Source organism: Malus sylvestris, chromosome 12 (assembly GCF_916048215.2).
Source record: "Malus sylvestris chromosome 12, drMalSylv7.2, whole genome shotgun sequence".
NCBI classification, from domain to species: Eukaryota; Viridiplantae; Streptophyta; class Magnoliopsida; order Rosales; family Rosaceae; genus Malus; species Malus sylvestris.
This window is the reverse complement of record NC_062271.1, coordinates 1,041,975-1,065,070: the sequence shown is the minus strand read 5'-3', so window position 1 is coordinate 1,065,070 and position 23,096 is coordinate 1,041,975. Positions and strand designations below refer to the sequence as shown.

Here is a 23,096-nt window from a genome sequence, read left to right as displayed (position 1 = left end):
ACAGGGATTTGGGCATTCATTCTTGGTCCTACAATCCTATTGGATATGAAGATAAGTAGCACATCACGAATTTTTATACAAGTTTTGAGATGTTTGTGTTAAAAAATTAATGATATAAAAAATTAAAATTTCCACCATTTATATAATAACACGTAGTGTACCACTTGTGTTACGGACACAAGAAAAAATTTCTCCAAGATGACAACCGAGTTAAAGAAATTAGATGGAAAGCTACATTTATTATTGTCGGTATGTAAAAAATGTGAGAAAATTTTGATTTGGTAATTGAAAACAGTTTTTTAAATATAATTACTGAGAACATAATATTCTCATGGTTTTGATCTAATTGATCACTTATGGGTTCATTTTTTTCGGCGATATGGGTGCTTTTATAGGATAAAAAAGGGACTGAGTTTCAAACCTTATGAAACTAAACCAATAATTAAACACAATTTATAAAACTTGATCAAGAATACATACTATTTATAAAACTATACCAATAAGTAAGCATTATTTATGATACTGGACCAATACGATGATGATGATGATGCTGATGGAATATATTTTGATAATATCACAAACAATAGGTGTGTTGGTCTTTGTTGATGATATCACAAACAATCTGTAGTTGCTGTTTTTTCTAATTTTATTTTTCTTTATTTTGTTAGCATAGGGGATTGAATCGGTCCAAATAAACAGAAATTTGGGTATTCATTCTTAGTCCTACAATCCTATTGGATATGAAAAAGGCCGATTAATGTGTGCAGGGGACACGTATTCTAGTTGGAGAGCGATTTTTATTTTTCTTTTGAGGATTTATTAGGAAAAATTACAGGTAATGTATATTTTTAATACTTAATTTTTACTAATTAATAAAACACTCATTGTCAACCAAAATTTTATGAAATTATCAGTTTAACCTTTTAATTAAAAAATAACATGAATAAGAAATATAGGGCAGAAATGTAGTTTCACACAACCAAATTTTGCTTTTTTTTTTTTCAAAGCCTCACCTACATGTAATTCTAACATATCTCTAATTAAAATAAAATAAAATAAAAATTTCCCACTCTCACATTCCCTATCACTATCTTCCTCTCTCATTCTATTTCAAAAACAAAACAAAAAAAATTTATCACACACACTTTGTGTGTGCCCATATGCTAGTTTTAAATTAAGATATAACACTTTTTAATTAGGGTGTGATATCTACACACCTCATTTTACTTGTCACACACATTTTTAATTTTCGGTCGTCGGATTGAATGAATTGAAGAAGATCAATGGACATAAATTATCAAGAGATATGTGAGAAGTAAAATTAGGTGGTTGGATAGCATATTAATTATTTCAAAGAGAGAACTTTTTATAGTTCGCCAAAAAAAAAAAAAAAAAAGAGAGAACTTTTTATACACATATTTGATGACATCATGAATATTATTGCAAGTAACGAAATTACCCTTCCAGGCAGCCACAACTGCCCCTCCCAAACGCCCGATAAATAACATTGCTGCACTTGTTATATTGGCTGCACTTTATTTTCATACTTGGCATGCTTACCACGTGGAATCACTCATATTCCCAAAAGTTAGCAGCCATTTACTATTTTTTCACATTTTTCATCTCCCTTATTGTCAATTCTTTATTTTTTCTTTGCCGCCACACCAGCTTGCAACCTCCTTCCTCTTTCAATCATTCTGACTTTTTAAAATTCAAAATTTTCAAACACAAATACCTCTTTAACCCGCCCACCCAAACCGAAGACAAATTGTGTTGGATGAGTCGGAGTAACAAATTGTTCAATCGGTGATGGGTTGGTCGAATGATGACTTGAGCATAATTTATCGGCCTAAGGGTTGCTTTTAAACAGGCCAACCCACCCAATGCTCAGTGTAGAGATGAGGGAAGTGAACAATGGTTGGAGAAGGAAACAATTTTGATGAAGAATCGTATTTGTTTGATTTTTTATTTATTTTTATTTCGATAGAACATAGTTGGATTTCCAATACAAATAGAGTTGGATTTCAAATAAAAAAAGAGTTGGATTTGTTAAGTGAGGTTAAGTGGATGGCCAGTTGTAAAACTTGTTTACAAAAAATATACAAAATTGGTTATACTTAAAAATTATACAAAACTGATTTAACATATATTTGAAACTAATTCTGCAAAAATAGTCGATGAGAGATTGGGCTGATGGCATGTATGCAGTTTTATTGAAAATATAAAAACTAAATATACTAAAACTATACAAAAAGATTCTACTAAAAAGTATACAAAATTGATTCTACATGAATTTGAAACTGATTCTACAAAAATTGTCAAAGACGAGTTGAACTGATTCTGCATAAAATGGTCGAAGACGGGTTGAACTGATTCTGCAAAAAAATGGTCGAACGGGTACAACTGATTCTGCAAAAAAATGATCGAAGACGGGTTGAACTGATTATGCAAAAAAAAATGGTATAACGGGTTGAACTGATTTTGCAAAAATGGTCGATGACAGGTTAAAGTGATTTGGCAAAAATGGTCGAGAACGAGTTGAAATGATTCTGCAAAAATGGTCTAGAACGGATTGAAGTGATTCTGCAAAAAATGGTCGAGGACGGGTTGCACTGATTTTACAAAAATGGTTAATGATGATTTGAACTGATTATGTAAAAATAGTTGAAGACAGGTTGAAGTGATTCGGCAAAAATGGTCGAAAATGGGTTTAAGTGATTATGCAAAAATGGTCGAAGACAGGTTAAATTAATTTTGCAAAAATAGTCAAAGACGAGTTAAACTGATTTTGTAAAAATGGTCGATGACAGATTAAACTGATTCAGCAAAAATGATAGAGGACGAGTTGAACTGATTCTAGTAATAAATTATACAAACTGATTCTACATATAGTTTCAAAACTGATTATGTAGAAATAGTTGATGATAGGTTGAGCTTATGACGCATGTTAATTTTGTTGGAGTTGTGAGGGTTGAGTTCTATTAATAGGCCTATAGTCTTAGGGTATGACTAGTATTTTAAAACATCGTTTCCATGTTTTTGGGCTACGCTTTAGTTATTTTTATGTTTTTGTCTCTACTTGACATGTTTAAAAACTAGTGGAGTTACTTGAAATATAGTGAAAGTTTTTGTCTCTATATATAAAGCTCCTTAATTATTAACATATTTTAAAAAATAACTATTGATATATTTTAAAATATAAAATAAATACATATAATTAGCATAGGTACATTTGGCAAAATTAAAAATCTGTACAAATAAATTAAAAAATATGGGTACAAATACAAATCAACGTTTAAAAAATATGGGCATAAAAAGGAATTAAAATATGGGTAAAAATTAAAACTGAAAATAAAATTGATGCAAATTAAAATTAAACATATATGATAAAAAAATTGAAATAATTAATGACGTTTATTAAAATCTAAGGACCTTGATAAAAAAATTGAAAAATATTAAGGTTTTAATCAATAAAATAGGAAAAATAGGGATGAGAACTTAATTTTTCCATAAGAAAAAGACTTCAAATTGAATTATATTCCCCATTTTTATTTTCGTGGTGTTGTTTTCCAATAGTAGTCAAGATGATGAGTTATTTTTCAATGTACCAGGAAAACAGGATGGTACACCACGTGTCTCAATACAAGTTGTGAGATTCTTGTGTTAAAAAATTAAATCTCCCACCACTTACATAATAACATGTGGTGTATCACTTGTGTTACAAGCACAAAGAAAAATTTCTCCAAGATGACAACCAAGCTCAAGCAATTGGATGGAGAGCTACATTTATTATTGTAGGTATGTAAAAAATGTGAGAAAATTTTGATTTCGTAATTGAAAACAACTTTTTAAATAAAATTACTGAGAACATAATCTTCTCAAGGTTTTAATCAAAGGATCACTTATGGGTTCACCGTTTTCAGCGCAAATGGGGCTTTTACAGGACCAAAAAGGGTCTAAGTTTCAAACTTTATGAAATTGAACCAAGAATCAAACACTATTTATAAAACTTGACCAATAAGTAGACACTATTCATGAAACTAGACCTATAAGTAGACACTATTCATGAAACTGGACCAACAGGTAGACACTATTTATGAAACTAAAACAAGAATTATGCACTATTTATGATACTGGACTAAAAACTACACAAAATTATGAAACATGACCAAGAACTAGACATTATATATGAAAGTGAACCAATAACTATGCACTAATTATGAAACCGAACCAAGAAAGAGACATTATTTATGAAATTATACCAACTACTATACATTATTTATGAAATTAGACCCAATAACTAGACACTATTTATGAAACATGACCAAGAACTTGACATTATTTATGAAAATTGACCAAGAATTAGGCACTATTTATGAAATTGGACCGATAGTACCGTTCAATTTCATAAATAGTGCAGTTTTATAAATAGTGTTCAGTTTCATAAATAGTGTTTGATTTCATAAACAGTTTCTATGATGGACGCAAGGATCCCGCGCTTCAGTTTTTTTTTTTTTTAATTATTGAAATTGTGTAATTTTCATTAAAATTTAAGCTCTTTTATTCTTTTTTTTAATTAAAATTTAAAGGTTTTTCATTAATATTTAATTCTTTTTCATTAAATAAAGTTATAGCATGATTTTTTGTTAAAATAAACTTAGCCCAAGTCATTTTCATGAAAGTTTTTTTTGTTTTTTTTTATAGGTAGTAAGGACTTTATTAAAAAAACCATAAGAACTACATGGGGTAGGCATGTCGAATGTAACCAATGTGTCACACACGCCAAAAAAAAAACACCACACAAATTTACAATGATAAACTCATCATGAATACAATACAATTCTCCAACCACCACGGAGATCCATATCTAACCAATAGAAAAGACAACAACTTTGTGAGTCGTAAAATCACCGTAACAACATTGTGAGGAAAAGATTACACCACCTCCAACAAATGTCGAGCTTCCTTCTCATAGTCCCTTGTCACGCACACAAACCAAAACCAAAACAAAAACCAACCTTAGCTATGAACAATAGCCGTTGCTTAAAGATCCGAGTTTGATCCGTAGGCATAGTCATCACGAAGGCTCTCCTAAAAAAAGCGAGAGCATCCACAATCACAAAAAACTCTTCTCGCCATGGTGAAAGAGTGACCACAAGCATAAAAGAAACATTAAAAATAAATAAAAAGAAGAGACCAAGAGAGATCAGCACGACCCCAATGCCAACTGCTAGAGTCAGCAGATGAGGGTTTTAGGGACAAATCACATGCTTGAAGTTAAAAGGAATGGAAGATGATCCTATCTGGATCCACTTTATGGAATCCCTAGGATCCCCACATCCTAGTTGTTTATCGTACATTGTGCGATTAGTTTTCGTCTGATAGTATTTATGTTTAATTTTAAATAAAAATAGTTAAATCATTTTTGACCATATGATATACGATGAATGACTAAAATGTGAGGATCCCTAAGATCTCCACGAAGTGGATCCGGATAGGATCTAATTTCAACAGGAATTACAAATAAGTGATAACTAATATAAAATAAGTTGTGCTTATTCTTTTGGGTAAATTATATTTTACCTCCTCAAGTTTGGGGTTGATTTAAATTCCTTACAATATCTTTAAAATATTTCAATTTCATACATTTACTTATCATTTTATTTCAATTTCATACATCCGTTAGAAAATCTGTTAAGTAAACCATTAAGTGTTAACGTGGCAAATATGGGATCCACATTTGTGCTGGCGTGGCTACCAAATTTGTTTCACGTGCAAAAAAATAATTTTTTATGCATTTAAAATATAATAATATTTACCCTATTTAAATTTATTATTAAAAAAAACAAAACAAACAAACCCAGAAACATATCTTTTCCCTCCCTTCTGACCCCCCTCACCTTCACTGAGCCCAAACCCCTCCACATCCGATGCTCTTCACCGCCACCATGTCCAACCCTCTCATCCTCCACCTACTCGCCGTAACCGGGGCCCACTCCGACCACCCTCCCTTCTCTCTCCCCAGAAACCCACTATCTTCACCGCTTTATGCGCGAACTGTCTTCGACGTCGCATTTGTCTTTGCCGACTACACATCATTTCCCATCTCTTCTCCCTCATCATGGGCTTCTTTCATCGTAGACGATGCCACCGCGACAATTTCGGTTGCCTCTTGCGCCGCTACAACTTTCCGCAGTCAATCACCGTCTTTGGTGAGTTTGTCACAGCCTTGTCAGTTGCGAACACACAAAGCTTCAGCGCGAGAACATCAAGGCACGGGGGTTGTCCACAACCACCTCGTTAGACGAAATTGAGGCGTTAGGCTGAAATGGATGGTGCCCTGTCGCCAAATCAACCTCTCGATCTGCTGAGTCGTGTCGAGATCGAACTTGGAGTGACGTAATCGACCAAGCTGTGACACTAGTTATGAGATCTCGGGTTGTGGTGATAGTAATTGGAAGCGTAGTTAGCAGATGTATAGGAGGTGAATTGAGCAGTACTGGGTTATTGGGGATGAAGGAAGCCAAAATCCTTCACCTCATATCCTCTTTTTCATTTTTAAAGTTTTTAATTATTAAAAAATTTGAGTGGATGAGAGGTGAAGAAAGTGAGAAGATGGATCGGGAAGGTGAAGAGGAATGAGTGGTCTGGGAGCTGCGATGGTGATGGGGAAAGGCTGCGGTGGGATTTTTGGGGGTGGGTGATGATGCATGGGAGAGAAGGGGTTGGGTGGGGAAGACGATTTCTGGGGATTAAGGTTAAATATTATAATATTTTTAATGCATAAAAAAAAAAAAAAATTTGCCACATGCTACAAATTTGACAGCTACGTGTCACAAATGTGACAGCCACGTCAGCTCTTAACGGATCAATGGATGAAAAATGTAACGGATGTATTATATTGAAATAAAATTGTACATGAGGTATGAAAGTGAAATGTTTTAAAGATGTTGTATGAGGTTGCAATAGACCTCAAACCTGATATGGTAAAGTGTAATTTACCCTATTCTTTTTGAACGGTTTCATAATGTTCTTCATGTTTTTTTGTGGAAGATGATTTAGTTTCTGTGGACATAATTTAAAAGAGAAACGAATCTAAATATGCAACTTATCAAAGCTTAATCATTGCATTACGATATGATCTATATTTTTTTCTCGAATGTGGATTCTCTTTGTGAGAATCTCGGCATCATTTAATCGTATTCGTTCATCGTATTACGTGCGATAAAAAATCATTGTAATTTTTTTTATTTAAAATTGAATATAAACAGTACCTGATAAAAACTGATTACGCAATTTATGATAACACAGATACGATTAAAAAATTCTCGAGATGTTCACAAAGAGAATTCGGATAGAATCTCATTCCTTTTTTCCTTTTTTCGACTCGGATAAAAAATTAACATGTCGATAGACGCGCCATCCAATGTTGTCAAGCCCCCTTGATTTATCTTAAAAAAAAAGTTATGGGTACCCATAAGCAATCGATGCGTATGGGACTGAACTGTTGACAGTAATGTTTATTGACATTGAATGGTACACACAAGATTCAATTGAGATGGTGATAAAATTTCCACTCACTCAACTTGTAAAATAAAGTAATATATTGTATTCAAAGTATGGTTCAAGTCAAGAAATGGGCAAATAGTAAATCGCAATCATCTCCCTTACGAAACTGACGTCGGCGCGTTCACTGGCACAAAGCCAACTCTAATAATTCATATTCTGATGGATGACTTAATATTAAATTAAAGAAAAACTTGTTACTGTCAAGAAAAAGAGAAATAATAGTTTATCATAATTTTACTTTAATTAACATCCAGACATTTTGTGGTAAACTCAATAACTGATAGATTTGACATGTGATAATTATCAAGTTAGAGTATCGGTGTGGTGGGTTTATAACCGTGATTTGTCATCAGTTTTTTATTTTTTTTTCAAAACTTCATATCTATTTTTACTTTCTACATATTTTTTTTATTAATTCATATCGTACTATTTTTTTTTCATTCATTCGATTTGATGATAAAAAATTAATATAAATACGGAGAAGATAAAAAATGATGTCACCAACCTTTTCTTTTACTTGGTTCCTTGAACACGGGTTTTCAGAGAAATAATAAATCGCAATCATGTCCCATTACGAAACTGACGTCGGCGCGTTTATTAGCAAAAAGCCAACTCAAATAATTCATCTTGTATTTGTCCAAAAAACAAAAAAAATTCATCTTGTGATGGATGACTTAATATTAAATTAAAGAAATCACATAGTATTACGATTTAGTGGTATATATTATTTTTCAGTTGTAAGCGATGACTTTTATGTTCGATTCTCGCTAAAGGTAAAATTGAATCATATTATTGCTAGTCCATTATAAAACTTAACCTACTCTCTCATGTAAATACTATGATTTCTTAAAAAAATTATTAAATTAAAGAAAAACTTGTTACAACTTAGCTTCTTTTTTTTTTATTTGGTTGATGTTAACTACACACTTATTTTTACTTTCAACACGATTTTTATTAATTTACATCTTTTGATTTTATTCCATCCATTTGATTTGATGATTGAAAATTAATATAGGTGTGCAAGAGATACACAATTTTTTATTAATTTGCATCTTTTGATTTTCTTCTATTCATTCAATCCCACGGTAAAAAATTAATATAAGTGTGTAGGAGAAAAAAAAAATGGTGTGTTGATAACACCAACCTTTTATTTTACTTGTTCCTTGAACACCGGTTTTTAGAGTCAAATAATGTTTTCTTAGACAAAAAAAAAAAAAAAATGTTCGAACATTGGTTAAACCGGAAGAAACTGACGTCAACTTTCAAATTTTGTCCAAATTGAAGGCAGTAGTAGTCGGGAAGAAAACTTATCCCTTTCACACCGCACGATAGGATATCAACACCTTATAACTAATCTATCTAATTCCGTCAACTCTGTCAAAACTAAAAGTTCTTCAACATGGATATCCAATCGAATCCAATCCTAGGCACCAAACGCGACGAAACGGAACATATGCTCGCCACGGTCCTATGGTTAAAGTAAAGAAAACAGAGCTTGGTTCTCTCTATCCTTCTCTTTCAAGGCTTACTTTGTATTGCAAAGAAACTGAAATAAAAGTAGTAATTTGGGTTACTTACAATGAGATGAACATTCTGTTCAAAAGTTCCAACCTAAAAATTAACATGAGAGAAGTAAACGCATGATAACAGAAACACATTTGTGACCTGCACCGGGGCGAGCGGGGTTCTTGCCCGGCACAGACTAGGCCGCGTGGTCGGACGAGGAACGATAAATCTCATTAGCATAAGCTGAGGACACATACACTGCATTGTAAAGTGAACTGTGGCTCCGCCCGTAAAACAAGTACACCAATGCTCCTATGGCAAACCATACAGAGACGGGGATCCACGTGGCAGCTCTACGAGTATGAAACATGTTATCAGTTATGAATATAGTGTATTTCAAAAGTCATGGATCAATGTATTCAGATTCTGGTTTTGGATTTGGATACAAATTTGCTTATTTGCGTGTGTGTTGCGAGGGGAAGGGAGGACTCACCCGAGACCAATTAGCAAGTAGGTATTTATGAGAATGCAAGCAGCAGGCAAAAATGGAACAAAGGGACAACTGAAACCTGCAGAAAGAAACAAATGGTTGTGGAGTCGTAAAAATGATTTGCTTAAACTTTCAAGGATGAAGTCCATTCTAAACACAAGAAGGAAACAAAGAGATGAAAATTTGAGAGAATCGACGTTTGGTAATGCCAATCAATCTCCAACAATATTTATAGGATAGATTTTAACTGTACCTCCAGTGTGTCCAAAGCTGTGCCTTGTATCATCTTGATCAATACAGGTCAGCACAATTAAGCAGCACAGCAGTAGAACGCCAGACACTCCGCACACTGTGAAGCGAAGAATGCTGGCACAGTAAACAAGTTGGGAACATTAAACTAAAATCCGATGGAATTGTTAGATATATATGTCTGAATCTCTGATCTCATCTCTTTCGACATATGATTTACAAAGACAAAACTGCATATGTTTCTAATGGAATATACCTAAATCTTAGACTACCTAGATAGATCTTAATAAGACGCTGTTCAAATTTTAATAGCTCCAATATCATTTTATACAACCACAAGCCCAAAAATCTAAAAGCTGTTAGGGAACGGGCCAACAATGTCTATCAAGCAAACAAAAGCGTCGTCTTAAAAATTTAACAGCCTATCACGAGTTGAAATTCTAGTCAAAGTACAAAAGGCCAGCCATTAATCAAACATCAACCTGCGTAAAATGTAATTTAAAACACGACAAACCTGGAAATGCCTTTAGCTGAAGCTGCAAATGCAAAGGTAAAAGTCCCTATACAGAGAAAGGCTATGGCCCAGGCAGCAATCTTCCGCCTTTTTTGTTCATTTCGATTGTCTGTGTGATTATTTGTAGTAAAAAAGAGGAACATCATATAACAATTGTCTAGGATAGAACCTTAGACAATCCAAATTGTAAACATCTTCATTTAACATGGGATGTGGCCCTAGTGGCTAGTGGAACTAAGACCATCCTTAAGCAAAATTGACACGGTTTGGATGTTTTCTAAAGTAGTTTTCTGTAATTTTAATTTCTCCAACCAGATCGTCGTAGTTAGGTTTCGTTTACAATCAAGGGCAAATTAAAGAATCCGTCAATCAGTTAGACTGAAATATCACGCACCTCAGTTGCATGTGGAACATAAGGCAGGGACCTTTATAAACCAAAATTAACTATAGTGATCTCATTGAAAAAGTATTTCCTGTTAACTGATTGACGGATTCTTGTAATTATCCTTGATTGTAAAGTTGTAAACAAAACTCAACTATAAGGACCGAATTGAAAAGCAAAAAAAAATACTAGAGAGATCTAATTGAAAAAAATACCCTAACCAGAGGGATTGGTCATTTCCCCTATTTTTAATCCTCCATGTTCAGTAAGATTCTGCTTATTCCAAAACACAAGCGTCATGAGTTCGGTACATTCAGTGCATTATCTGTTTTCCCATACTACAAATCACGTGAGCTACTATTACCTTGTGATAAGACTTTCTGAATCAGAGGATAGCCAAGTGATGCCTCCCCTATTTCACGTAAATATTGACTATCATCCTTAGAGGAGCCAGCAGGAAGTGGAAGGTTTTCGCTGTCACTTTCCTGAATATTACGACCAGATTGCAATGATGTTGACGTAATGGACTCTTTAAGTGCTGATGAAAGTGGCACTTCATCTGGTGGCACATATCGTAGTATCAAAACTGAAAGTGCAGCAGTTGTAAACGCAAATAGTGTACCAACGCTAACCTGTACCCACAATGTAATAAACACTTATGAGGATGAAAACACGAAAACGACAAAGATCCATCTCCCTAGAGAATAATAAATTATAAATATGTGCTCAGCTTTTATCTCCGGTCAAAAAACTTTGGTTAACTTACCATCCCTGCCAATTGGGAAACATCCATAAAGAATGCCAGAACTGCGGCAAAAATACCAGTTGTAACAGTGCTCTTCACAGGAACTTGGGTTTTTTTATTAATGTCTGAAAAGAATGATGGTAACAATCCATCTCTAGCCATTGCCATCAGGATCCGTGGCTGTAAAATTTAAATAAAACAGATCGAGAGATCTCGGATTACCAGGTGGAATAAACCTCTGATTCATGATAATGCAGAGAACAAAGTGCCTCCAAATAAATGGAAATTCAGGTGAGGCAAGCTCCTAAATTTAAACTGGCAACCTAAATACTTTTTAGATATAAGGAAGAGTGCCTTGTAGTCTTGTCTCAGTATGGGAATGCAAGCAAAAAGACTTTCAAACAGCAAATTCTTTTGGCATTGACACAAAATCTTCAGGAAGAACTATATAAAACTGTCAGGAAAGTTCGACGGAACCAACCAACATATAACTGAAAAAGCAGTAGTGAATGCAAAAACTTCCTAAAAGTGCTGTCTGCATTAGTAAAACTCCACTATAAAGAGATTTATACTATGCTAAATTAAAAAGAAGGTATTACTGACACACCTGAGCAAGAAGCGAACCCAACAAACTTGCAGAAAGAGCAGTAACTGCTCCCGTTGTTATAATATACCTGCAGTCCATACATATGAATCTTAAAACAAATACTTTTAAATGGAAGGCACTCAAAGTCCTAGTGAACGGAGTACCAGAAACAAGAAGAAAATATGCTTACACTGCCCATTCCACCCCATAGCTTGCAAATACTGAGGAAATGGGAGTATCTGGATCTAAGTCATAGTATGGTACTAAGCCGGTAATTACAAAAGATACAAACATGTACAAGATGCAACATATAAACAATGCTATTCCAATACCGAGGGGCAAATCTCGTTGAGGATTCCTCACCTGCCATAAAAAATATTCTCTTAAATTCTTGAAGAACAACACGACAATAACATTATATAAAATTTTTGACTTGACATCTGATACAGCAGAACGGCTTTGAACAAGAGATGTGCAAACCATTCATTATGAAATTTTGCTTGAATCCTTAACAGGTGAGTGCCCGCAACCAATAAATTTTATTGAAAACCAAAACTTACCAGCATACATAAGTGTTCATTAAGTGACTCATCTGGTCAATTTTGAGATTATTTGCTAAATTTCCATGCTTCTATAGTAAAATTTTATATTACCAGTTATCATTTAATCCTCTGCCACATGGTGGTTTCTAAATAGTAGCTGCCTTTTGTAGACACTTCAGTTTGCCCAAGAGAAACCTTTGACAATCTAGTGATGCTTTTATTTACAACTAATCGTCCAAAAAATAAAATAAACATTTCCAGCACAACCTAACTGCATATGAATATTTCCAGCAGGCTCCATATACATCACACAACACAAATAAACTGCTACAAAAAAATTCTTACCTCCTCAACTGTGCTAGTAACTGAATCAAAACCAATGTAAGAAAAGAAGACCACAGCAGAACCAGCAAACATCCCATTTATTCCAAAGGGAAAGTACCTAAAAAGTTAAAGTGCAATATGAGAAAGTAGTTTCATGAGATTAATATATAAGAAAGTGAAGACAAAGCATTACCCGCTAGAAAGTTCATATCCAACCCATCCATTTTTGAAACCCAAATAGCCACCTGCTATCATGATGAATAGCATGACAGAAACATTTACTGACGTAACAATCATTTGTACCAATGAACTCTGAGAAATCAGGTCGTTCACTTTAGTAAGAAATGAAAGTAAAAAAAAATTTGAATGGAGGAAAATGATTGCAATGATACTTTTGGGAAAAAGATTACCTCCTTTATCCCTGTGCACAAGAGAAAAGCGACAATAAGAACTAACACTGCTGCACATGGATCAACCACAATACCAAGCCTGGGGATGGTATGACGGGCCAAGAATGAAGGTAACTTATCCAATCCTCCAAAAAACAAGGCCTGATTTCAAAGTAAAAAACAGAAGGACCATATGGTAACCATTAACATTGGGGACCTCCCACATTGTTTGCTAGAAAAACTAATCAAATTGGACGGACAAATTGCTTCGAAACATATGATAATTTGTAATAAACACCATGAATTAAAACAGATACAGACTTCTCTGCTGTGTGAGTATACCATTATCCTCCCTTGTTCTATGGTAAATTATTTTTAAATTTTTACTGACACTCTCTCACTCATATATGGAAAGATATCATCAGGTTATTTTAAGTCAATTTACACATGTTGTAACTCACACGAAAGTTAACTTCTGTTCCAATTGTTCTAAAACCAATTCATTTTAAGTAAAAAAGTTTCAGAACTGAAAGCATCTGGGGAAGTCTGCTAGATCTTCAAGGCTGAGGATGATATCGTTTTCAACAAAAGAACAACTGATAATACACAGAAGAAGGAAATTTTGAGCAGCAGATGCCAGTAGAATAACTCAAGTATTTTAGGCATTTCAAGGTTACGTGCCAATGCCATATAATGGCACAAAGAAGCCTTGTTTCACAAGTATGCAAAGCAAAAAAGCAAGACTGGTCAAATGATACTACAGCTGGTCCTCACAGGTACATGTTATTATTATTTTATCTAATGCATTCTGCAGGTAAATATTTTTTTTGAATGTATTCTAAAACAATACATATATAACAGTTAAAGTGCCAACATGTCAGTGCAAACCAAAACACAAAAATATAGAAGGCTGTGCTTGGTCGTTGCAACAACCTTTGCATTTTCGCTTGTCCACACTGTGGATGCTCCCTCTTTATCCAGCTTGTTTGTGTGTGTGTGTGTGTGTTTACATATTTCTCAGCAATATATTTCAATAAGCACAATTGCATATGACATTGTCAAGAGAAGACAAGATATATACACTGTACCAGATTTGGGGTTATGCCACGAGCAACAGCAGCACCACCAATGGTATATTCTAGAATCAGAGCCCAACCTACCAACCAAGCAACACTAAAGAAACCACATGATGTGAGTCACTAACTGAAGGTGTCATAAACATAAATAAAAAGAAAGATTTTCATGGTTTTGTATCTATTCAAGGATCAATCACAATAACATATCCCCCCACCCACATCTTAAGAAGCACTTAGCAATATGCCTGAGCACCTTAACCATGTTCTCAAACTTAGCACTGTTTTTGTCCTATAATGAAATTGCCTTTTATTGAGTCAGAAAATTTACAACCAGTATGCCTTGGAACTAGTCTATTAACAAAGACTTTTGTTACATCAAACAGTGCCAGCACATCAAATAAATTAACGTGCACTAAGGATGAGACTCTGTTGGTAGATAGCACGGGTAAAGACTATCAATAGTACAGTACATTCAAATGATTAAAAAGATTTTACATTACCCTTCTCCAACGCATATGTATGAATAGTGATAGGCACTCCCAGCAGATGGGCAACGACACGCAAGCTCTGCATAACAAAATGCTGAGAGTGCAGCAGCAATCCCAGCAATTAAGAATGAAATGGTAAGTGCAGGTCCTGCACACTCTCTAGCAACTGTGCCGACAAGAACATAAACTCCAGCACCTATTGTAGCTCCAACTCCTGATTGATAGGAAGTTTTAATTGAATCATCTCTATGCTTATAAGGAAATGAGACATACAATGAACCTAGCATGAGCTCGAATTGAATGTTGCACACGTATTTTGGTTCGTCAATGCTAAGCAGTGTGCACTCATCACATGGTTAATTTAACACAATGAGGAAGATCCTAAGAGCAAATTCTTCCAAGCAATTGCAATAAAACCAAATGAACCAAACTCATTTTACATTTAAAAAAACAAGAACAGTAAAAGGAAAGAAAGCGAAACTATTATGCTAACAACCCCATTAAACAGTGATTTTTACAGACAACAACATAAGAAAACATAATTGAATTAGCTACGTTCATAAACTACATACCACAAACTTGAATGAACATATCATAAGCTAATAAGAAAAAAAAAAGTGCATATGTGGGTTAGGTCCGTTGGTCAGAGTAGTGTGTCCGCCCCTTACATTTAAGTTCGAACCTGCTCGCCGTAGTTTAGAATATGATTATGGAAAATGAAAATAAGAAAACAAAGCAAAACCCAGTTCCAGAAAGCAAGGGAGAGAAGCAAGTTAATGGAATTATTACCAATGGCAATGAGGTCAGTGACAGATAATATCCTAGCCAATTGATGATGCCCCTCCCTCCTCCCCACATGAACTGAATCAACTTCCTTCCTCTGAATCAAACTTCTAAACCCCCAAAAGCACTTGCCCCCACCAACACTTTGCATATCAGCACTTTGCAAACCCAACCAAAAACACTCAATTCAAAAGCACTTTTCGCCTGTTCACTATATCACTGAAATAAAAAAGGAAATAAATTGTGTGTTTTTCTCTGAACAGTTTGGAGATAAGGGAGTTTATGAAGGGGAGGGGGAGCAGGATGACACTGCCACTGGGTTGTTGGGTGAAAGATGGGTGCTTTTCTGGGGATGGTGGTCGAAGGTGATAGATTTCTGGGGATGGAGGTTGATAGTGATGGATCTATTCTACCAAGTAAAGTAAGAAGTAACAAATATAGAAATTACAGCAGCAGCAGCACAAAGTTGTACACTTCTGGTAAGAACTGGACAACGAAGGGAAGAGGTGGAGAATTGCTTGCATTTTTGGATTGTACACAACATTCCAATCTTCACGAACCTTCGACCAAGAATTTCTAAGGAAAATATACTACCCCACCAATTTGCTTGCCACAAAACAAATTTAATCCAATACAAAACTTACAGTTTGCAAGTATCTAAAATGATTGAAAACGTTTTTTATGAGTACTTTTAAGTTCCAAAAGCATTTAAATATTTCATCAAAGAAGTGTGTTTCTTGAAAGAAACACTTCAAATGTTTTTTTTATAATTTACTTACATTTTTACTCATAATTGGTTTACCAAAAATACTCATTCAAAACATTTTCGATCATTTTAAAAGAACACACACTTTGTCAAATATGAGCCTAAACTCAGCCATGGGTCGCATTTATTTTTTCCATCAAAGTTTAATAATTGTTGAATTTATTGGTTTATAGGTTGTTCTATAATTCACGGTTAGGGAAAAGACCGAAAATGTATTTTATATTTGTTTTATTCAAAGAACCAAAGTAGCGTTTTTGCTCATGCTTCAGTGGATTTTCAAATTTGGACAAGATCCTCCTACGTCACAAGTCTTGAACGATAAGAAAAATGTTACACTGACATTAAGAGTGGTGAGCATAATACACTCGGAATCAATCGGAGCCACACCGAAGGCATGATAACTTACGTACACTGTGTTCTACAAATCTCCGCCTAGCGTTGCCGAGATGTTAGGCCCTACATTAGTCCCTAGGAGTTTGAAAATTAAATAATTACGTCTAGATCCGCTTAGGCGCCCGTCAGGGTCGCTCAAACAGATGCATTAGCCGCATCACCGATCGCACTAAATGCACTGCAAAAAGCACAATTTTCTTGGTCACTTTCCCTAGCGTTAACGTTTGCAGCTTTACAAACACAAAAAATTACTCTCTAGTTCATCAAACAAATAAACGTTACAGACAAAATAACAACAGCCATGCTTTTTCTTATTCTGTCATACATTCTTCTTTTATCACATAGTTTTGCTAGTCATTTTTACTTCCATCTACTCGCATTCAAACCAATACACACATCCTCCACGTCAATCATCTTGCCTGGGACTCCTACTCCTACTCCTACCTCTCGCATCGACACCGTCGGAAAGCGGGGCCCAAATGCTTTGACTTCTGTCGCCTCCGTTTTCCCAGGTTCGTTGCCTTACGCTCCTGTCATTCGTATCCCCTCCGTCAGAAAACTGGGCCCACACACTCCGAGTCTTTCCCCCTCCGCTAAGTTCCTCATCGCATCCAGCAACTGTCTTCAGCAGCTCTGACTGCAGCAGCGGGCAGTTTTCCTTGAGATACTCAAAACCATCCGATTCCATGACCGCTGCATCAAACATGTCAATCAGAAAGTGTAGAAATGATAAGTGAGCACAGAGACTTAGGAGACTGGCATGTAAAGTGCAATAGAAACGACAGGCACCATTCTCGATTCCCAGGTTTTCAGTAACTGCAGGATCCCTAAATTTTGATCGTAAGAACTCACTTGTAATCCAAGCTTAAGATTTTGATATTTGTATAACTAAATAAATTGACAACGAAATACTAAAGTGAATGCACAATCGTACTGCAGATTCATCACAAGCACAGAGAGGAGGGGAAGGGTGGGGAGAACCGAGTGGTTGATGGCTCTACTTCATAAAGCAAACAGCAAAAGCATATCATCCTTGTTTTGGGAAAATAATGCATGCTGTTTGTAATTTCACTCCCACAATATGTACTTTCAAAAGTAAAAGCATAAGCAATAAAGGCAGCAAAAGCATATCATTATTGGTTATATGCAATTTCACTCCCACAATATGTATGTAATTTCACTCCCACAATCTGTATGTTAGACTCACTGTTATACGGCAGGTCCCACTTTGCTCATGCAAAACCTCAATTAGTTTTGGCGAGCAACATAAACCTAACCAGGAACTACAAGTTATCCCAGATATGAAACACTTAAAGCTGCTAGAGAAATCAGAAAGCTCAAAATTAAGTCAAAATCAGATAGGTTCCCTACTCGTACCATCCTCAATCTGTCCTTTTGCTATTGGGTAAAAGGGTCTAGCGTGAAGTTGGAAGATAAGTACCCCTTATGTTTGTTATGCACTATTTGATTGGGTCAATCAGCTGCTTTCGTGTATTTGCATAGGGGCAGATTGAGAATCGTGATGGCAATGGAAAGTTGGAAACAAATCTTTTTTTTTTTTTTCCAGGAAAAATAATAAAATTATCGCAAAGAGAGAAAACTACAGAGGACCAGTATATACACAAAAGGCACTTAAAAGGCAGCTGCTTTCCAATTTGAAAAGTTTGTAGAGAAGAAGCATCCCTAAACTTGAAAGAAGTATACCAGTATGTAGAGAATGAATTGGTTCTTCCAATTCATTCATATTACTACGAAACTCAAAATCCCAACTCAAAAGAAACTGCGATAGATTGTATAGTCTATGGAAAAAAAGGCATAAGGCATTTTCCAGCACCTACCTCTGTTCCCAAAACCTGACCCTTTCATCGTTACCCACCAAAATTGGAAGCAAGAAGAAAAACGAGTTAATCTCTTGAGAAATGTCTTTCCATGGGCTCCGACTTGATCCCTTAATGATTAGACTGGAATCCCAGCCGCTGCACTCCCTAATTGTTTCTGATAACAGTATACAGTATACCAAAAGGACACACACACGACTTATCCTGATTCAAACCCCTTACCTACCCCTTACATAAAGTAAGAACCATGAAAACAGAAAATTAAACAGGGAGGACATACCAACTAGGTTTTCAGCAGCAAACTTTAGGCATACAGACTTTAGATCCATAGCACGATAACGGTCGGCCAAGGCCAGAATAATGGCAACAGAATTAACAGACATAATCTTGCAGAGAACAGATTCACACATCAGTCGGAGTCGAGGTAAGCAATATTTGTCTGATGCAGCTAGCAACTTGGCAGCTAATCCATCAGATAGAGATGACATGCACAGTGAACTTGCATCTGACAACTCTTCATCTTCAACTAGGTTATCCGTGTATATGAAGTGTAGCAATGCCTGCTCAGACAGCACAAAAGACATTAGATAGGAAAGCCAGATGAACTTTGTTCATAGGAAGCAAACCACCTAGAATAAACTGGTATATTATATTATTTCCAAATGCCAAATGACATACTACAACAAATACAACTCGCTCTTAAAAAAGCCTAATTTTAAAGGAAAAGAAATAGTTGAGAAGCGTTACCTTAAAGACCTTGGGATCCATATCGGTAACAACTATATCATGATTCTCTTCTTCCGTTCCATCGAAAAATTCTTTTTCAAATAAAGGAGATCTAGCTGCCAATACTAGCTTGTGAGCATGAAACCTTTCACCACACACATTAAATGTAACATCTGAACCTTCCTCATTCTCCAAAAGCATACCAAAATGATCCCCAATATCAGAATCGGGGACATGTATGGAGTGCAATCTTGAACTATCTATTGCAGAAACCACAACACCAACTGTGCAATTGATTTTCAAGCAATCATCCTTGAGGAAACTAGATGATTCGAGCAGTGTCCTTCTGAAAAATCGTTTGTAGCCCCTAAAACCCAATTGCAAATAAGTTTACTTTAAAATGTATAAACGATACGAAGTTCAAATAGCATTACATATCAAATCTGTTAGTAGTCAAATACTATCCATTTCTAAGACAAAAACACAATTGATTACAAATAGCAATCCTGCTATGCCTACCAGTACCAAAGTAGCTATTCAAAATCCTATTCCCAATCTAACAAACCGCCAGTCTCATTGAAGAACTGCAAGAATTCATTCATTCACAACATGCATAAACTCATTTCCAATTAAGTAAAGCATGGAATTAGCGAAAAACTGCGAAAAAATATTCGTTAACAACATAAGTAAACTAATTTCCAATTGTATAAAGCATAGAATTAACAAAAAATTGCGAAAAACATTCATTCACAACATACATAAACTCATTTCCAATTAAGTAAAGCATCGAATTAGCGAAAATTTTCGAAGAATTGAAATGAACCCAGAACAAGATACGAGCAAAGTGAAATTACCCACCACATGCTGCCCCTGTACTTAAGGGTGTAAGGCCCGCTTTCGAGGGATCGATCGAAATGGCTATGGACCTTGTGCTTGCCATTAGGACCCTGATCAACGAGAGTCAATTCGAAGAGAGCTCGAACGTCGGTGCCCTCGGAGGCGAGGGCAATGAAGACGGAGACGTAGGCGGAGTTATCCTCAGGGTTTTTCCCATCAGGGTAAAAATAGATGGCCCATTGAAACCCTCCGACGGTGAAATTCTCACTGGCAATGTGCTTTCCGACCCCAATTCCTTTGGCCAAGGAATACCCTTTGATGATGAAGTTGTGGGACCCGTTAACGGTTTCCGTCACGAAGCGCGAGCTCGACGGCGACGCCAGAGACCGGCCGTTCTTCTGCCTGCCGGATATCATCTGTTTCCCAATTGGGGATTGCAAGCTCGAAATCTGCAATTTCACAATTCCAGCAGTAACAAAAGTAGGTCAAAAGCTTTTGACTGGAGAATTTGATTGATTTTTTTCTTAGATTTCTTGCAATTTCTGAGATTTTTGGTTCTTTTGGGTGTGTGGTTTTGGCGGTATTGATGGATTTCGCCTGAGAAATTGGGATTGTGTTTTGGCTTGAGAAAGAAGCTGATTTGGTATGTTTCTCAAAGTTTCCTTTTCCATTTTAATTTCTTTTTATTTTTTAATACGCGGGTAAAAACAATTTCGTTCCACTACTACGATACGTGATGAAATCTTCTGCACCTAAAGTGATTTCTCGTAATTTTGTTTGGAAAAGGATGTTCGTCGGATATTTTTTTTGAGATTTGGAAATCTCGTAATCGTGATCGTTCATTATACATCGTGCAGTTAGATAAATAATATCTAACTAAAATTGATTTCACGATGTACGATGAACGGACACGATTACGAAATTATCTAGATCCCCAAGGAAAAGGGTCCGGCAAGGATCCTTTTCCATTGTTTTTCATAGTATTGATATTTTACTTTGTACTAATTCATTATGTGAAACAAGAAATCAAATTGGGTATATTTTTGCTTATTAATCTCAAGTGGTGGTAATGTTTGTCACTCTATTTAAATTTTGAGATATGTGTCTATTCACTACACAGATCTCAAAATTTAAACTCATATAAATAAGGTAGAGAACATTACTTATAATTGAATAATTCATTCATAGAGATAACATACATAATTCACATGGATATAGCAAATCTTGCTTGGGTTGCTTTACCAGATTGACGATCTTACTAGTCTTGATCGTAACAAAGGTCGATGCTACCACATCGAACCTGTTGCTAGAGAAGAAAATCAATTTATTGCTTATGTAGCTTAATCCTTGGACCTTTTGAATAATATTTGGTTACATCACTTGAGCTAGTGAGCAAAAATTTTCCCAATTAAATTTAATAGTCAATGTTGTTCGGGGCTAGAATTTCCGACGAGGAAGTTTCCTAGCGGACGAGCACACAGTTCCCCGAGAGGTTGGCACCAGTTGATATCGTTTGTCGGGCTTCTGCTTACTGGCGGGCTTGTCGGGCGGTGCTTGTCGAGCAAGGCTGAAAGAGAAGGACATAGTTAACTTTGAAATGTGCCTTTGTAGGGCCTTAGATGTAGGCCTTGAGGCTCGCAATCAAGATTAACTTTTAGGATGCTCAGGCGTGCCACTGCCATCTTTAGCATGATAGATGTAAAACAGATGTTTGAGTTTGATTGCATATATGCCCGAGAGACTGTATTAGTTATGAAAGGTGCCTTTGGCCTTAGATGTAGGCATTGAGGCTTCCTATCAAGAACTAACCAAGTACTCGAACATATAGTGTTTGTTTCATTGTTGCAAAAGTATTATGATTGTTATACTTCTGATCACCGAGCCCGAAGAGCAGAATAAATCCAAATAGGTGCCTTTGTAGGGCCTTAGATATAGGCCTTGAGGCTTCCTATCAGAATTAATTCTATACTTAAACGTTCTATGACAATTATAATATAACAGAGACAAAACTTAGAAATAAGTCGATTACTTGCACCCCAAGTAACTTCGGACTTCTTGTTATCAAAGACTGTCATGGATGAGTTAAGTCCACATAAGGTTCTTTTTTTATGCCTTGAGACCAAGGACTTTTGAATGATCAATCTTATATGCCCGAGGGCTTAGAACTTAGATCTGATTAAACTGTGAGTGCAGATTCCAACTTATATTTTGCATGGTTTGGGCACTATCAATCCAATCGGGTTTAAGAACTGAGAAGTCTTTTAATCATAAGCTTGCTAGCAATAACTTGGATACAAATGGAAGTATACAACATATTACTAGATGAATGAAAAGACAAAAACAAATAGGGTCGGGCAAGGTTGGTCGTCTTGCAACTTCCTATCTTTGTGATCTACAATGGGGTTTGAGCTAGAAAGAGGGATAGGGAGATGAGTTTACAGAAAGAAATCGATACTACAGCAAGAGTTAGATAAGGTAGCAAAGCTTTTACAAAGGCTTTGGTGAAGGGTGATCCCGAAGGGGATGAAGGCTTGATGTTGACTACAACTTTGTATGCAAATCTGGCTTGAGCAGAGTTTGTGTATTTGTTTGTTTGTTTGAGTGTCTTTATCTTTGATTTCTCTTACTTCTTTTATAGACATTTCGGCTTGGCTTCCTGTAGCAGTAATCTTGCCCAAATGTAGATTGAAGGGTAGTGACTCATCATCTATTTACTTGTACTGCCACTGTAAAGTACTTTTGGGCTGATTAGCTGGCTGATCTACATCACTTGACCTCTAGGTAGGTGAGCAAGTGGTCCAAATGATCTGCACCTAGTCGGAAAAGGGCCTCTTCTGCCTTTTGGGCTTTGGCTGGGCTTCAGGCTTTTCCTTGTCTAAACCTTCTTTTGGGG

The 23,096-nt window shown here is 35.7% G+C and overlaps 2 protein-coding genes and 1 long non-coding RNA gene across 3 annotated transcripts; all 3 read right to left on the bottom strand.

Annotated features, from left to right (window-relative positions):
* Positions 1 to 4,786: 4,786 nt before the first annotated feature.
* Positions 4,787 to 6,724, bottom strand: LOC126593432 (uncharacterized). Its single transcript, XR_007612940.1, has 2 exons — positions 6,030 to 6,724; positions 4,787 to 5,958 (listed from the first exon to the last, which is right to left on the bottom strand). It is a non-coding gene; the product is annotated as an uncharacterized LOC126593432 (long non-coding RNA).
* A 2,356-nt stretch (positions 6,725 to 9,080) lies between these two features.
* Positions 9,081 to 16,200, bottom strand: LOC126593428 (cationic amino acid transporter 4, vacuolar-like). Its single transcript, XM_050259503.1, has 14 exons — positions 15,650 to 16,200; positions 14,873 to 15,074; positions 14,385 to 14,469; positions 13,318 to 13,458; positions 13,101 to 13,219; positions 12,929 to 13,025; positions 12,232 to 12,404; positions 12,063 to 12,129; positions 11,477 to 11,635; positions 11,075 to 11,342; positions 10,329 to 10,437; positions 9,819 to 9,931; positions 9,569 to 9,644; positions 9,081 to 9,428 (listed from the first exon to the last, which is right to left on the bottom strand). The coding sequence occupies exons 1-14, from the start codon at positions 15,792 to 15,794 to the stop codon at positions 9,272 to 9,274; spliced, it is 1,911 nt and encodes a 636-aa protein (XP_050115460.1). The 5' UTR covers positions 15,795 to 16,200; the 3' UTR covers positions 9,081 to 9,271.
* A 776-nt stretch (positions 16,201 to 16,976) lies between these two features.
* LOC126593430 (BTB/POZ and MATH domain-containing protein 4) lies at positions 16,977 to 20,861 on the bottom strand. The gene is made up of 4 exons (XM_050259504.1): positions 20,225 to 20,861; positions 19,388 to 19,733; positions 18,921 to 19,200; positions 16,977 to 17,495 (listed from the first exon to the last, which is right to left on the bottom strand). Exons 1-4 carry the CDS (start codon positions 20,617 to 20,619, stop codon positions 17,209 to 17,211), a joined length of 1,308 nt encoding a protein of 435 aa, XP_050115461.1. The 5' UTR covers positions 20,620 to 20,861; the 3' UTR covers positions 16,977 to 17,208.
* Positions 20,862 to 23,096: the final 2,235 nt, after the last annotated feature.